The sequence below is a fragment of the Hemicordylus capensis genome, chromosome 4, assembly GCF_027244095.1.
Source record: "Hemicordylus capensis ecotype Gifberg chromosome 4, rHemCap1.1.pri, whole genome shotgun sequence".
Lineage (NCBI taxonomy): Eukaryota > Metazoa > Chordata > Lepidosauria > Squamata > Cordylidae > Hemicordylus > Hemicordylus capensis.
Window position 1 is genome coordinate 182373475 of NC_069660.1, and position 14385 is coordinate 182387859.

Consider the following 14385-nt stretch of genomic DNA (forward strand, 5'->3'; position numbering starts at 1 on the left):
TAGTATTAACAAGAGAGCCAGTGTGATATAGTGGTTAGAGTGCTGGACTAGGACCGGGGAGACCCAAGTTCAAATCCCCATTCAGCCATGAGACTTGCTGGGTGACTCTGGGCCAGTCACTTCTCTCTCAGCCTAACCTACTTCACAGGGTTGTTGTGAAAGAGAAACTTAAGTATGTAGTACACCGCTCTGGGCTCCTTGGAGGAAAAGCAGGATATAAATGTAATAATAATAATGATGATGATGATGATGATGATGATGATTTAGGATTACATTCTTACCAGATACAGCCTCCTTGGGTATGGATTTAGCCACAATGGGAAAATCTAAGAGAGGAGTCAAGATACTTTCAACGAGTCCAAACATAGAAGATAGACCCAGGCTGTAGAGCATGACAAAAAACAAAATCGCCCAAATTACTGATCCAGGCAGATGAACGATGGCTTCCGTGAACACTATAAAGGCCAAACCAGTTCCAGAAATAGTCTGCAGAGAAATTCATTAATAGAACCATGATAAAATGGCCATGATAAAATCAGACAGATTGGTTTTTTAAGGCTATCTTGTCATAATGCAAAGGGAAAATATGGATTTTTCAATAATGGCACATTAAAGTAAACAAAAAACATAACATAGCAGTCACCCAGAGGATAGCACATCATGACTAATGAATAATGACAACCAAGAGGGAGAGTCAGAAAAATGAATTGGATGCCTTCTGAAGCGAGTTGAATCTGCACATGTGTGTGCCTCAAATGCATTTCAGATTCAAGAATTGTAGAGCCGAAAGATCCTTTCCCAGGAATATGTTACTTTTCATTGTCTTTACTCATTCTAGCCATGACAACATTATGACTACCACTGCCACATCATGGAAGGGGGCAGAGCTAGTCTTCCAACAAGCGCATGAACTTATACTTAGCATACACCATCCTTTCAAATATATTACATGCTCTCCACACATACAACCCGCTCTGAATAGTGAGAACTTCCAGGGGCATTACCAGCAGTGTTTGGTTTCCTTTGTGTTGTGAAGTATACCTGGTTTAGCACTCTGTACATGCTCAGAGGGAAAGAGGCAAAGTCACATCATACACAAACAGAGTTGGTTCTTTGAGATGATGACCATGTAGGATCTGGACGCGCAAACAGAGATAGAGAGAGACACACTCAGAAAGTTGAATGGACTTTATTATAAAGAATTGCTCATCAGGATAAAATAAAAACATGTTTCCGATTCAAGGTGTAGTGTAATGTGCCTAACTAACATATGTGTGTGCATTAAATCTTCCTAAAGCCTAATACAATTCAGATACAGACAGAAAAAGGTGGGGGGGGAGGGAGGAAGGCTAAGGGCTGGTATGGTTTGGGGGATCAGAAATTAGTAGGGGGAGAGGTGAAGGGGGGGCAGAAGAAGGGAAAGGGATGAGGGGACCCAAGGCTTGCAATGGAGCAGCATATTACCAGACTTGAGACTTGAGAGCGGTGGATCTCTTCAGCTGAGACAAGAGGCTTCTTGGCTGGAGACAGGAACGTTTTGCAGCTGCTCAGATCACGGCTGAAAGCACCATGGCTGGGGAGTCTTGGCTTCTCACTGCGCAGTAGAAGTCACAGACAGGTAGCGTGTATGCCCGTAGGCACAAAACTGCTTACTCTCTGTCTAGTCGCCTCATTCTTATAGTGTATTTTCCTTTGATCTGTTCAGAGATCTATTCAAATCTCATCTTTTCCTGGGTTCCCCAGAAGGGGTGACAAAGCTGTACTTTCTGGACAATGTCTTTTAATTATTCAGGATATTGGCCAGTTCAGAGAAATCTGGCTCTCAACTTCTGCAAACTGTGCACTTGGAAGGGAGCAGGAGGGGGAGCAAGTGTTAGTAGAAAGACTAAATCTACAGGTGTTCTCCTAGGGTGGAATTTCTATAGACAGCAACTGAACGATCCCCTGTAGGCATAGCAGGGCCATCATTGACAATGATTAGCATAGATTTCTTGTACAGACATGATCTGATAGTGAGTTACATTTTAGCATATAGATTAGCACAGGCCCGGCCCTTTGTGTTTTCTTAAGTATCCAGTTCACAATGCAATGCTGGAATGCGCCTCTCCCTTTGCAGAGCAGGCAGTTCACCCAGAGTTCAGGTGTGATTTCATTTCTTGATATAAAATGAAATCAGACCCAGGCCTGTATTTCACATACTTCTGAGTTGGTACCTCTGGTTCTGATATATGGACCGTCCACAACATTTGAGGAAGAGATCACTGGAGAGTTATGACATTTTTTGTAATATTTGTTTATTTGATTGATTGATTAAGTGCCGTCAAGTCGGCATCGACTCTTAGCAACCACATAGATAGATTCTCTCCAGAAAATCTGTCTTCACCTTGGCCTTTAAGGTCTCTCAGTGGTGCATTCACTGCTGCCGTGATCGAGTCCATCCACTTTGCTGCTGGTCATCTTCTTCTTCTCTTTCCTTCCACTTTTCCCAGCATTATGGACTTCTTAAGGGAGCTGGATCTTCGCATAATGTGTCCAAAGTATGATAGTTTGAGCCTGGTCATTTGTGCCTCGAGTGAAAATTCCAGATTGATTTGTTCTATGATCCATTTGTTTGTTATTCTGGCTGTCCATAATATTCTCAAAAGTCTTCTCCAGCACCAAAGTTCAAAAGTGTCAATGCTTTTTCTATCTTGCTTGGGATTCTAATCTTTGTAGGTATAGACATGGCACGGCATCTAAATATCCTTTCCAATGCCTTCTTTGCAACCCTACCAAGTGCTAGTCTGCAGTGTATTTCTTGACTGCTGGATCCCTTACGGACGGTTAATGCTAAAAGGCAGAAGCTATCCACCACTTCAATGTCTTCATTGTCAATTCTGAGGCTGGTTGCTGTACCCGTCGTCATTAGTTTAGTTTTTACATTTAGTTGTAGTCCCATTTTTTCACTGTGCCCTTTGATTTTCATTACTAGAGCTTGCAGATCATCCGCATTCTCAGCTATCAGAATGGTGTAATCAGCATAGCGCAGGTTATTGATGTTTCTCCCTCCAACTTTAAAACCACACTCATCTTCTTCCAATCCAGCTTCTCTCAGTATATGTTCAGCATATAAATTGAATAAAGAAGGAGAAAGTGTACAGCCTTGTGTTACTCCTTTGCCAACTTGGAACCAGTCTGTTTCACCATGTTTTGTCTGGACTGTGGCTTCCTGTCCTGTTTATAGATTTCTCAAGAGAACAATGAGATGTTCTGGGATGCCCATTTTCCTAAGGATATTCCACAACTTTACATGGTCGACGCAATCAAAGGCTTTTCTGTAGTCAATAAAGCACATATTGACTAGCTTTCTGGTATTCTTTGGCTTTCTCAATTATCCAGCGTGCATCAGCAATGATATTCCTCAGCCTATTCTGAAACTTGCCTGAACATCTGGCATTTCCCTGTCCACATTGGGCTCTAATCTGCATTGGATGATTCTGAGCATTATTGTAGAAATAGAGCAAAGGCAAAAAGCAAACACCTCATAGACTCCTACAAGGTAGAAGAGCTCTTGCCTTCTATCTGATCCCCAAAGAGAAGGACTTTGCACCCCAAAGTGCCTTCAGCTTTCAGCTCACTCTCGCGGTGTGTTTCTCTTTCTGCCTGCCTGTTCTAATCCACTTGTTTTGCAGGGATGTGCAAATTGATTCTGGTAAAAATCGATTTGTACCTGAATCTAGCTGATTCGGGTGATTTGGAGACAAAACAAATCACCCCTGTGGTCCATTGGCTAGATTCAGGGACAAATCGAATCACGCCTGATGCAATTCAGATCGATTGGTGATTTGGATCCCTCCTATTAATCCCCCCAGATTCTCAGCTTTCACTTTTTTAAAAAGCTAAGCTCTAGCCCTTGTAGAAGTGTAATTATGGAGCAAAATGTGTGGTCACTATTTTTCAAGTGTTTGGATTCTTTGGTGTATAATAACTTCCCCTCAATGAATCCCTATGAGGATTCATTACACACCTTTATTTTTTCTTTTCATTTTGACTGTATTTTCGACAGTGCCAACTGTCAGCTGCCATGTGCCAACTACAGCCCACTCCCATCTGCAAGGCAGTGGGGTACTATTCAGTTTATGTTCTAGGATTTTTTTCAAGTGTTTAGGTTCTTTGGTGTCTAATAACCTTTCCTCATAATAAATCCCTATGAGGATTCATTACACACCAAAGAGTCTAAACACCTCAAAAATTCCTAAAATATAAACTGAGTACCCAGGGGCTTGTGGGTTGGGGGGTAGTTAATTTTAATTTTTAGGAATACTGAAAGGATGCCACTAATTCTCCAACCCCACCTGCAAAGCAGTGGGGTCAAAATGAACAGAAGAAATGAAGGTGTGCAATGAAGACACCAAAGAATCTAAACACTTCAAAAATACCTACAAAATAAACTGAGTACCCCAGTGTGTGTGTGTGTGGGTGGGTGTGTAGTTGACACATGGCAGTTGACAGTTGGCACTATCCAATGATAGTCAAAATGAACAGGAGAAATGAAGGCGTATAATGAATCCTCATAGGGATTCATTATGAGGAAAAGTTATTAGATACCAAAGAATCTAAACATTTCAGTATTCCTAAAAATTAAAATGAGTACCCCACTGCCTTGCAGGTGGGGGGTGGAGGTGTAGTTGGCACATGCCAGTTTACAGTTGGTACTATCCAGTGACAGTCAAAATGAACAGAAGAAATGAAGGTGTGCAATGAATCCTCATAGGGATTCATTATGAGGAAAAGTTATTATACACCAAAAAATCAATGACTGCACATTTTGCTCCATAACTCCACTTCTACAATGGCTAGAGCTTAGATTTTTTTTTTTTTAATGAAAGCTGGGGGTCCGTGTTAGGGTTAGGATATGGCAACTTCGAATCCCCATTGTTTCCTATGGTGGAAATGTCCAAAATCAGTAAAAACTAAAAAAAAAAAATAGCAGTCAACTAAGTGCCCAACTGCCTTGAAATCTGGGTGGTAGGTGGCACCCCTGGGAACCTACTCATCACCCAAATTTGGTGCCCCTAGGACCTTGTTAAGTGGACCAAATCAGTCTGAATCCAAATCAAATTGAAGCAAAAACAAATCGAATCAGGGTGATTGGGGGGGGGTAGATTTGGACACAAAACAAATCAGGGGTGATTTGTTTTGAGCACAAATCGAATCCAAAAAATCGATTTGTGCACATCCCTATCGTTTTGTTTCTTCACATTTACAAACACATTGCACAACTTGCATCAGCCCCCCCCCCCTTAGTTGGGGATGGTCATTGGTGGCTACACCTCAAGAGCAATATCTAGGCATTCCTTGGCTCCCATTAAGGAAACATCAGCCAGGCATACAGTTTCCCATTACCATTAGAAAAAGAAAAAGACAATGGTCTTGACCAGGTCATTCTTTCATATGCAGGTACATAATTGCTCACATGGAAATAAAACATCCTGCAGATTCTAACTTCATTTTTGCTGCTCACAAAAGGGAGGTTAGAATTATCACAACCTCAGTCACCTCTCCCAGTACTCCATGTAGCAAGAATACAAGATTATAGTGCTGACATGGTTAGTAAGGATTTCATAATTCCACTTTGCAACATCAAACCTTCATTATTGATGACAGGTTCCCAGCAGTAAAAGCCAGTAAAGAAATAATCAAGGGAAGGGAAGATTGAATAAAATGCAATGAGGATGTCTATTATAGTCGGTTGAATGTGAACATGAGTTTTGATAGATTCAAATGAAATGGTTCAGCAACACTTCAGCAAAGGACTTTTTTTCAGGTGTCTAAGACTTTTTATTGGCTAGCACATTACTAATGTTAGCCAACGACAGCAATATGAACATGCCCACAGAATAGAACATAACATAACAACAACAAATATTTATATGCCGCTTTTTAACAAAAGTGTCTAAAGCGATTTACATAAATGAATAATAAGTTAATAAGTAAGTAAGTAAGATGGACCCCTGTCCCCAAAGGGCTCACAATCTAAAAAGAAACATAAGATAGACACCAGCAAAAGTCACTGGAGGAGTAATGTGCTGGGGGTGGATAGGGCCAGTTGCTCTCCCTCTGCTAAATAAAGAGAATCACCACGTTAAAAAGGTGCCTCTTTGCCAAGTTAGCAGGGGTTACTTGCCCCTGGTCACATGGCAAACAGAAGAGGGCATACCTAGTCTTGCTGCCAGGGAATCACTTAAACTGGGACTCTAGTTCTTTAAAATACTATATAATGCAACAAGTTTAGGGCCATGAGCTAGCAGTTGAATAACTCCAACTTCAGTTGAATATTCAAGTTATTCAGTTATTCAACTTCAGTTATTCAATTTCAGTTATTCAACTTCAGTAAAACAAATTTAAGTGCCACCTAATGGCGCAGCGGGTAAGTAACTTTCTTAGGGAGCAAGAGTTTGCTGGTCCAAATACTTGCTAGTATGTTTCCCAGACTATGGGAAACACCTATATCGGGCAGCAGTGGTATAAGAAGATGCTGAAAGGCATCATGGTAATGGTAAACCCCTCCTGTATTCTACCAAAGATAATCATAGGGCTCTGTGCGCACCAGGAGTCAATTCTGACTTGATGGTGCAACTTTACCTTTACCTGTACCTGTAAAACAAACTTCAACCTGATATTCCTTAAGTGGTTGCCTAGTGGCTTTCTTCCTGGATATAGGAAGCCATGGAGAATCTTGTAAGAGTAATTAATCTCTAACTCACAGAAGGAGCTAATGGGGAAGTATAAGATGACCTCATCTCCCTTTCCCCCTCCCTTGACAGGTATGAGTGGTCAGTGAAAAAAGAACGGGCAACTTCCAGGCAGAAATAAAAGATTTTTGGAACCTGGAATTAAGCAGCCAGGCAAGAAGCCAGAACATCTTAGGATGCAGGTCTGCTGGGAAATCATGTAGCCTGTTACTATGCTTATAGGAATGCTTTGCTTTTCCAACTCCACCTAATGTTCATCCTCAATCAATTCAGTTCCTTTATTACGATCACAGACCAGCACAAATGTTCAACTTGTATATTTGTGTAAATAAACCAAATGTTACAAAGGCACCATCAGCCTCTTATTCCTCCTCCAAAGGAAACCAGAATCTAAGAAGCACTCTGCCCCTGGAACTTCTCATGACTCAGAGAAGTATTATTTATTTGATTTGATTTGATTTGATTTGATTTGATTTGATTTGTATACCGCCCTTCCAAAATGGCTCAGTAGGGTTGAGGGCACATAAGAATACATTATATTTCTCTGTCAGAAAGAATACACAGCCTCCAAAAGGGACAATAACTCCAGGGAAAGATTAGGAGTATATGGTCCAGATGCTTGAATGCCTACTCTTATTTAAAGGCAGCCCCCCCCCCGCAAAAAAACCCAACCCTATCCTCTGCGCGCGCGCGCACACACACACACACACACACACACAAGCACAAGAAGGCTAATCAAAAACACTTCTCACTGAAGTGCCACTTTTCCATGCCAAGGGAATTTTTTACATGGGGGAATATTAAAACATGCAAGTCCCCCATCCTGCAATGTCTAGCACAATCTAGGAAGAACTGTACCACATGCTGTTTATGCCAAACTTGTAGTGCATAATGTAAAAGGACAAACTTGATTGTTCTACATTAATACACTAAGGCTGCAATCCTTTGCAAACTTGTCCTGTACTTCCATCACACATAGGCCCATAGAGACAACCAGGAGCATTGCTGGACCCAATATTTTGTCCATCTGCCATGTAGGTAGGCAAGGGATGACCATGCAAGTCGTACGTGGATTGTGAAGATTGGATAAGCCCAATGAGAACATCTCATGTTAAGATCCAGAACAGAATCAAAAACAAAACAAAATCATGTGTTGTGCCCACCCAAAGCAACTTTTATGCTTGTGAAAGATTAACCCTACCACACGACCTCTGAGAGTTATTTACACATGGCTTCATGCTGTGGGGTAAATGTTGAGCGAAGCCACTTCAAATCATACTCGTCCTTCGTGCCAATGGTGGGGGGTGGGGGAGAGTACTGAAGAGCTACACCTGCATAGGGATGTTTAAACAGGTTTTGGGGTTTGCAGTTCACGGTTTTGGTTCGGGGGTTTAATGGTTCGAGGGTTGAACCAAACACACCCACCCATCCCCCCGGTTTGGTCCAGACCCGGACCAAACCTCCCCCCAAGTTCAGGGGTTTGCAGACTGAAAATTGGGTTTTGTTTTGCTTTTAAAATTACCTTCTACTCCCCTTGGGGGAGTTCCTGGAAGCAGCGGGAGGGTCCACGTAGGTCCCCCTCCCTATGTTGGTGTTATAAATCACCCCCTCACCCTATTCGGGCGCTCTTCGGATGGTTTTCGGCCTTCACCTGGCAGGTGAACAAAGAGTGCCCAAATGGGGCGACGGGGTGATTTAGAAGGCCGATGTGGGGGGGACCTCCGCAGACCCCACTGCCACCTCCAGGAACTCCCCCAATGGGAACAGAAGGTTTAAAAAAATACATAATTTTTGGTCTGTGAACCCCCCAAACCAAACCGGGGGAGGGGCGGGGTTTGAGGGGGTGCCAGACCAAACTGGCCTGGTTGGGTTCAAGACCAGTTTGACCTCGAACCAAACCGGGCCAGCTGGTTTTGTGCACACCACTACACCTGCATTTGTAAAGAGAGTATCCTTCTTATCGTGCTAATGATTCTATATCAGTGCTTCTCCCTATTTACTCTGGTGTTTTCAGAAAAAGTAGCTTAAAACCAGCATTTTTTAAAGCCAGAAATACCTCAAAATAAGCTAGAATTTGCAAGACAAAGCCCAACATGTGTGTGGAGTGGGTCCAAGGATCTTGAAGAGACTTCAGGATGTGTTTGGCTGGTATGTGAAGGCACATACTCTCTCCCGAAGGAGATTCGGGGTAGAAGCCCTGTGTGTAAAGCCTCCTGGCCACATGGCAAACAGCATTTGAAACTTGGAAGATTATTAATAAAAGTTTGTGATATTTGATGGGGGAGTCTGATAAAGAATACCACCACTGTGCATGCCCAAGTCCGTGAGCATACCCAAATTAGTTCTTTGCATCCCAATCACAGATGTGTATTTCTCATTAAAACTGAACCACACACAGAACCCAACAAGTGTTGGACTAGGATTGGGAAGACCCGAGTTTGAATTCCCATTCAACCATGAAACTCACTGGGTGACTCTAGGCCAGTCATGTATCTCTCAGCCTAACCTACCTCACAGGGTTGTTGTGAGGATAAAAGTAACCATGTACTGAGCTCCTTGGAAGAAGAGCAGGATATAAGTGTAAAAATAAATAAATAAAGGTGGGGAAAGCACTTGATAGGAACAGAGTCAGTTCATACAATTCTTTGATAACAGGATATTTTTTAAATGTGAGTATCCTACCTGATCTAGATATTTCTCAATATCACAGTTTTTCAGCTTGAGGCCAGTCATTTTGTCTGGAGACTTTTCATTTAGGGTCTTAACCCAAATGGTATAGTTGGTTCTTGTGATACTTTGCTCTTTCAGATTAAATGCAGTGACAATATCTTTAATATTACTGCCAGGAAAGTAAAGAATAATTGGAATTATTTGCACTGCTAGGGAAGCCTCTTAAATAACAAAAGACAAGCAACAATCATTTGAGACTATATATGAGACAAAGATATGTGACTCCTGAAAGCATTCTGTCCAGTTTCCTCTTCAGACTAATTTTGGGTGAATTCAGATGATCATTTGCCAAATGGTAACACACCATGATGTGCATATATGCTTGGGAAACTGGTTGTGTGGGAAAGTGATTGCAGACTACCATTTTACAAAACACACACCTTCAGCTAGTGTGTGGTTAAAATTTCTTAAGACATGGAAGGACAGTACAGAGCCCTGTGAGCATTACCAGTCTCCGCTCCCTACATTATATAGAATTTAGGAGGAGGAAAAGGAAAGAGGACTATTTTTCCTTTTCCCACTTTCAAGAAATTCTACCTTACAGTACTATATAACAATAAAATTATCAGGTCCAAGACAGACAGGCAGCCCACTTAAGAACTTAGGAACTGCCTTTATAGCAAGGCAGACCATTGATCCATCTAACTCAGTATTGTCTACACTAGCAGGCAGTGGCTCTCCAAGGTTTCAGGAGGGAATATTTCCCCAGCCCTACCTGGAAATGCCAGGGATTGAACCTGGGACTTTCTGCATATGGTCTACCAATGTGCTATGCCCCCACCCCTGATGCTCTAGAAAGCAATATAGCACAAAGGATGAGAAAATGGAGCACAGCTGGTGAAGACCTGATGGGAGCAGTTTGTTTTATAGCTGCTTCCTTCATACACACAAGGAAAGCTTATGTAGATTAACTAAAGGTTGATTCAGCAACAACTCCATTTTCTCTTCCTTTCCCTCCCCTTTCCTTTCGGACTCCTCCCCCACAGTCTCTCTCCCCACTAGGATCCCCACTAGGACAAATGTACAAACAAACAAACTGCAAAAGATTACTGAATGGAATACAACACAACTCTCCCCTTTATAGCAACCTAAAATTGAATTGATTTAAGATTTAGTAACAAGGTTGTTAAGGCTTTTAGGTCTTCTACCATGTACACTTCTCCTAAGTCTTGAGTTCTCTGGCACAGGAGCTATTTGTTCTTCTGGTACCAAGGATTGTCCATCACTTTCATCAGCCTCAATGTGAGGTCAAAACTGGAGGCAAGATCAAATTCTTCTTCAGTTCCACTCTTGAGATCCAACTCCATTCCCTCTTGCCTCATTTCTTTCCATCATCCAATATGACAGAATCTCCTCAGATTTTGATTATTTGTTTTGGTCCAGTATATCGGGAACATCCCTTCCTCACTTTATAAAGCAGCCATACTCAAACAAAGCCCCCATCTGAAATATTCACGGTTTTGCATGCACCCCATTTCTGATCTACATACAATTTATATTTTTGTTGATTCTCCCTTACCCGATCACAAGTCTCTGCATCCTCAGGGTGAGATGACATGGAAAGCCCTATCAGTTGTTGCCACTGATCAGTTCTGCTGGTGTACTGATCACCCCGCTGCCCAGTGGAGTCCCTCATTGAGCTGATGGACCTGGTTGCTGAGTTGGCATTGGAGTCACCCAGGTTGTTGTTGGTGGGAGACTTCAATGTTCACTTTGGGACCAAGTTGTTGGGAGTGGCTCAAGAGTTCATCGCGGCCATGATGACTGTGGGCCAATCCCGATTGGTCTCTGGTATGATGCTGCTCACACACTCAATTTATTTATTTATTTTATTAGATTTATATACCGCCCTTCCAAAATGGCTCAGGCCGGTTCACAACATGATAAAAACAATTAAAACAAATTAACAACTAAAATCAAACTATTAAAACACAGTAAAACCAATAAAACCAATAAAATGTAGTCTTTTGCTCTGATCAGGGTGGTGTTCCGTGGGTGGGGACTCCTGTCATCTCCCCATTGTCATGGACAGATCACCATCTGGTTAAGGTAGAAGTTACAGCCTCAGCCCACCTCTAAAGGGGTGAAGGACCTATTAGGTTGGTCCACCCGAGGAGGTTATTGGATCCAATAGGATTCCAAGAAGCCTTGGAAGAGCTTAGGGTTGGCTCTGCTACTGCTCTAGTGCATAATCAATTCACTAGAGCAGTAGATACAATAGCTCCTAAGTGTCCTCTCTGACCTGCTTTAAAGACAGCCCTGTAGTATTCGGATGAGTTATGGGAGCTGAAGAGGCAAGGTAGATGACTAGAGCACAAGTGGAGGAATACTCGGCAAGAGTCTGATCGGGTACAACACAGAGCACATTTGAAATCTATGCTCTGGCAGTGCTGGCAGCAAAGAAGCAGGGTTTTTTTTGTCCGCATTGCTTCCACAAACTCATGTCCAGCTGAGTTTTGGGGGTTGTGAGGGGGCTAGTATGTACCCCCTCCCCCTTGAATTTAAACTTGGAACCATTGGTTATTCACTGTGACATTTTTAACAACTTTTTTTGCAGATAAAATTTCTTGCATTCAGGCCGAGCTGGATTCCATGGTTATTGCAAGATCTACTGTGGAGGTATCCAGCAACTCCTCTTATGGGATTAGATTGGATCATTTTCAGTTTGTGACTCCTGAGGAAGTGGACAAACTGCTTCGGACTGTGTGCCCTACAACCTGTTCTCTTGAGCCTTGCCCAACTTGGCTTATCTCATCTGATAATTATATTATTAGAGAGGGTCTGGTAAATATTATAAATGCTTCTCTGAGGGAGGGCAGGATTCCTCCTTGTCTTAAGGAGGCTATTATTAGACCACTTTTGAAGAAACCTGCGCTGGATCCCTCAGAGTTAGCTAATTACAGACCTGTTTCTATCCTTCCATGATTGGGCAAGGTGATTGAGCGGGTGGTGGCTTCTCAGCTCCAGGCAGTTCTAGATGATACAAATTATCTAGACCCATTTAAAACTGGCTTTCATGTGGGCTATGGAGTTGAGACTGCCTTGGTCAGCCTGATGAACGATCTCCAATTGGCTATCAACAGAGGGAGCGTGACTCTGCTGATCCTCTTGGATCTCTCTGAGGCTTTCGATACCATCGACCACGCTATCCTTCTGGGCCGCCTGAGAGGGGTGGGATTGGGTGGCACTGTTTTACAATTGTTCCACTCCTACCTCTCTGGTAGGTTCCAGATGGTGTCACTTGGAGACTGTTGCTCTGAAAAACGAAAATTGAAGTATGGAGTTCCACAAGGCTCTTTAACATCTACATGAAATTGCTGGGAGAGATCATCAGGAGGTTTGGTGCTGGGTGTTATCAATATGCTGATGACACCCAGATTTACTTCTCCATGTCGACCTCATCAGGAAATGGCATATCTTCCATAAATGCCTGCTTGGAGGCGGTAATGGGCTAGATGAAGGATAACAAACTGAAGTTGAATCCAAATAAGATGGAAGTACTGACTGTGGGGGGGCAGGACCCAAGAGATGGTTTAGATCTGCCTGTTCTGGATGGGGTTACACTCCCCCTTAAATATCAGGTATGTAGCTTGGGAGTGCTCCTCGGCCCAAAGCTCTTCCTGGTTTCTCAGGTTGAGGCAGTGGCCAGGAGTGCTTTTTATCAGCTTTGGCTGATACATCAGCTACGTCCATTTCTAGAGGCGAATGACCTTAAAACAGTGGTACATATGCTGGTAACCTCCAGACTTGACAACTGTAATGTGTTCAATGTGGGGCTGCCTTTGTATGTAGTTCAGAAACTACAATTGGTACAGAATGTGGCAGCCAGATAGGTCTGTGGGACAACACAAAGGGACCATATAAACTGGTTTTGAAAGACCTGCACTGGCTCCCGATATGTTTCCGGGTGAAATAGAAAGTTCTGGTTATTACTTATAAAGCCCTTAACGGCTTGGGACCAGGTTATTTAAGAGAGCGCCTCCTTTGTCATGAACCCTCCCGCCTTTTACAGTCTTCTGGAGAGGTCCAGTTATGGTTGCTACCAGCTCGTTTGGTGGCTACTCAGGACTGAGCTTTCTCTGTGGCTGCCCCAGGGCTTTGGAATATGCTCCCTGCTGAAATAAGAGCATCTCCTTCTCTGTTGGTTTTCAGGAAGACCCTCAAGACTTTCCTGTTCTCTCAAGCTTTTAATTAGAATTTTAATAATTTTAATAATTTGTTTTATATTGTTTTTATGTATTTTAACCTGTGATTTTAATGTTGGTATCTGTACACCGCCTAGAGATTTACATATCAGGCAGTATAAAATATGATTAAATGAATAAATAAACACACAAACAAATAAATAATTGGGTAAGTTTGGTGGTAGCTTTGCATCCTCTCAGAAGTTCAAAAGGTGATTTTCCTGTTGTAGAATGAGGAGTAGTATGAAAAGCAGATAGTTTCACAAATTGCCTCTTTCCGAGGTTGTTGTTGCGTAGTAGCCAGTTGTAAACTTTCTTTCACTAATCTGTTCATTCTTTCCACTAAGCCATTCTCTTGAGGATGGTACAAGGAAATAGTCTTGTGTTTTATCCCATGATTATGCAAGTATTGCTCACTTTCAAGTGGGGTAAGCTGTGTCCCTTTGTCAGTCACTAGTTCTTGAGGAAGACTTTTCCTTGCAAAAACTGCAGCCATGAACTGGATCACCTTGTTTGTAGAAATGTTATCAAATGAAACTTCTGGCCACCTGGAATAGTAATCCACCATCACTATAACAAATATTTGTTTTGCTGGTTGGTTATCAAAATGCCCCATTTGATCCAGAGCAGGTTTTTCCCAGGGACCATAGGGATACTGTACTGGAATCAAGGGGGTGGTAAAAGTTGTCTGTGATGTTTCAGATACAGCACAAGCCATACAGTGCTGGATTACATTT

At 42.4% G+C, this 14385-nt stretch overlaps 1 protein-coding gene across 3 annotated transcripts in view; it reads right to left on the reverse strand.

The window, feature by feature from the left end:
* LOC128324710 (inactive sodium-dependent neutral amino acid transporter B(0)AT3-like) overlaps positions 1-14385 on the reverse strand; it is a 52113-nt gene that overhangs the window by 11373 nt on the left and 26355 nt on the right. For all 3 annotated transcript variants that reach the window (XM_053249567.1, XM_053249568.1, XM_053249566.1), the window contains 2 exons: positions 9417-9573; positions 282-486 (listed from right to left, as the gene is read on the reverse strand). In XM_053249567.1, the coding sequence (XP_053105542.1) occupies positions 282-486; positions 9417-9573 (362 nt within the window). The remainder of the gene's footprint in view (positions 1-281; positions 487-9416; positions 9574-14385) is intronic.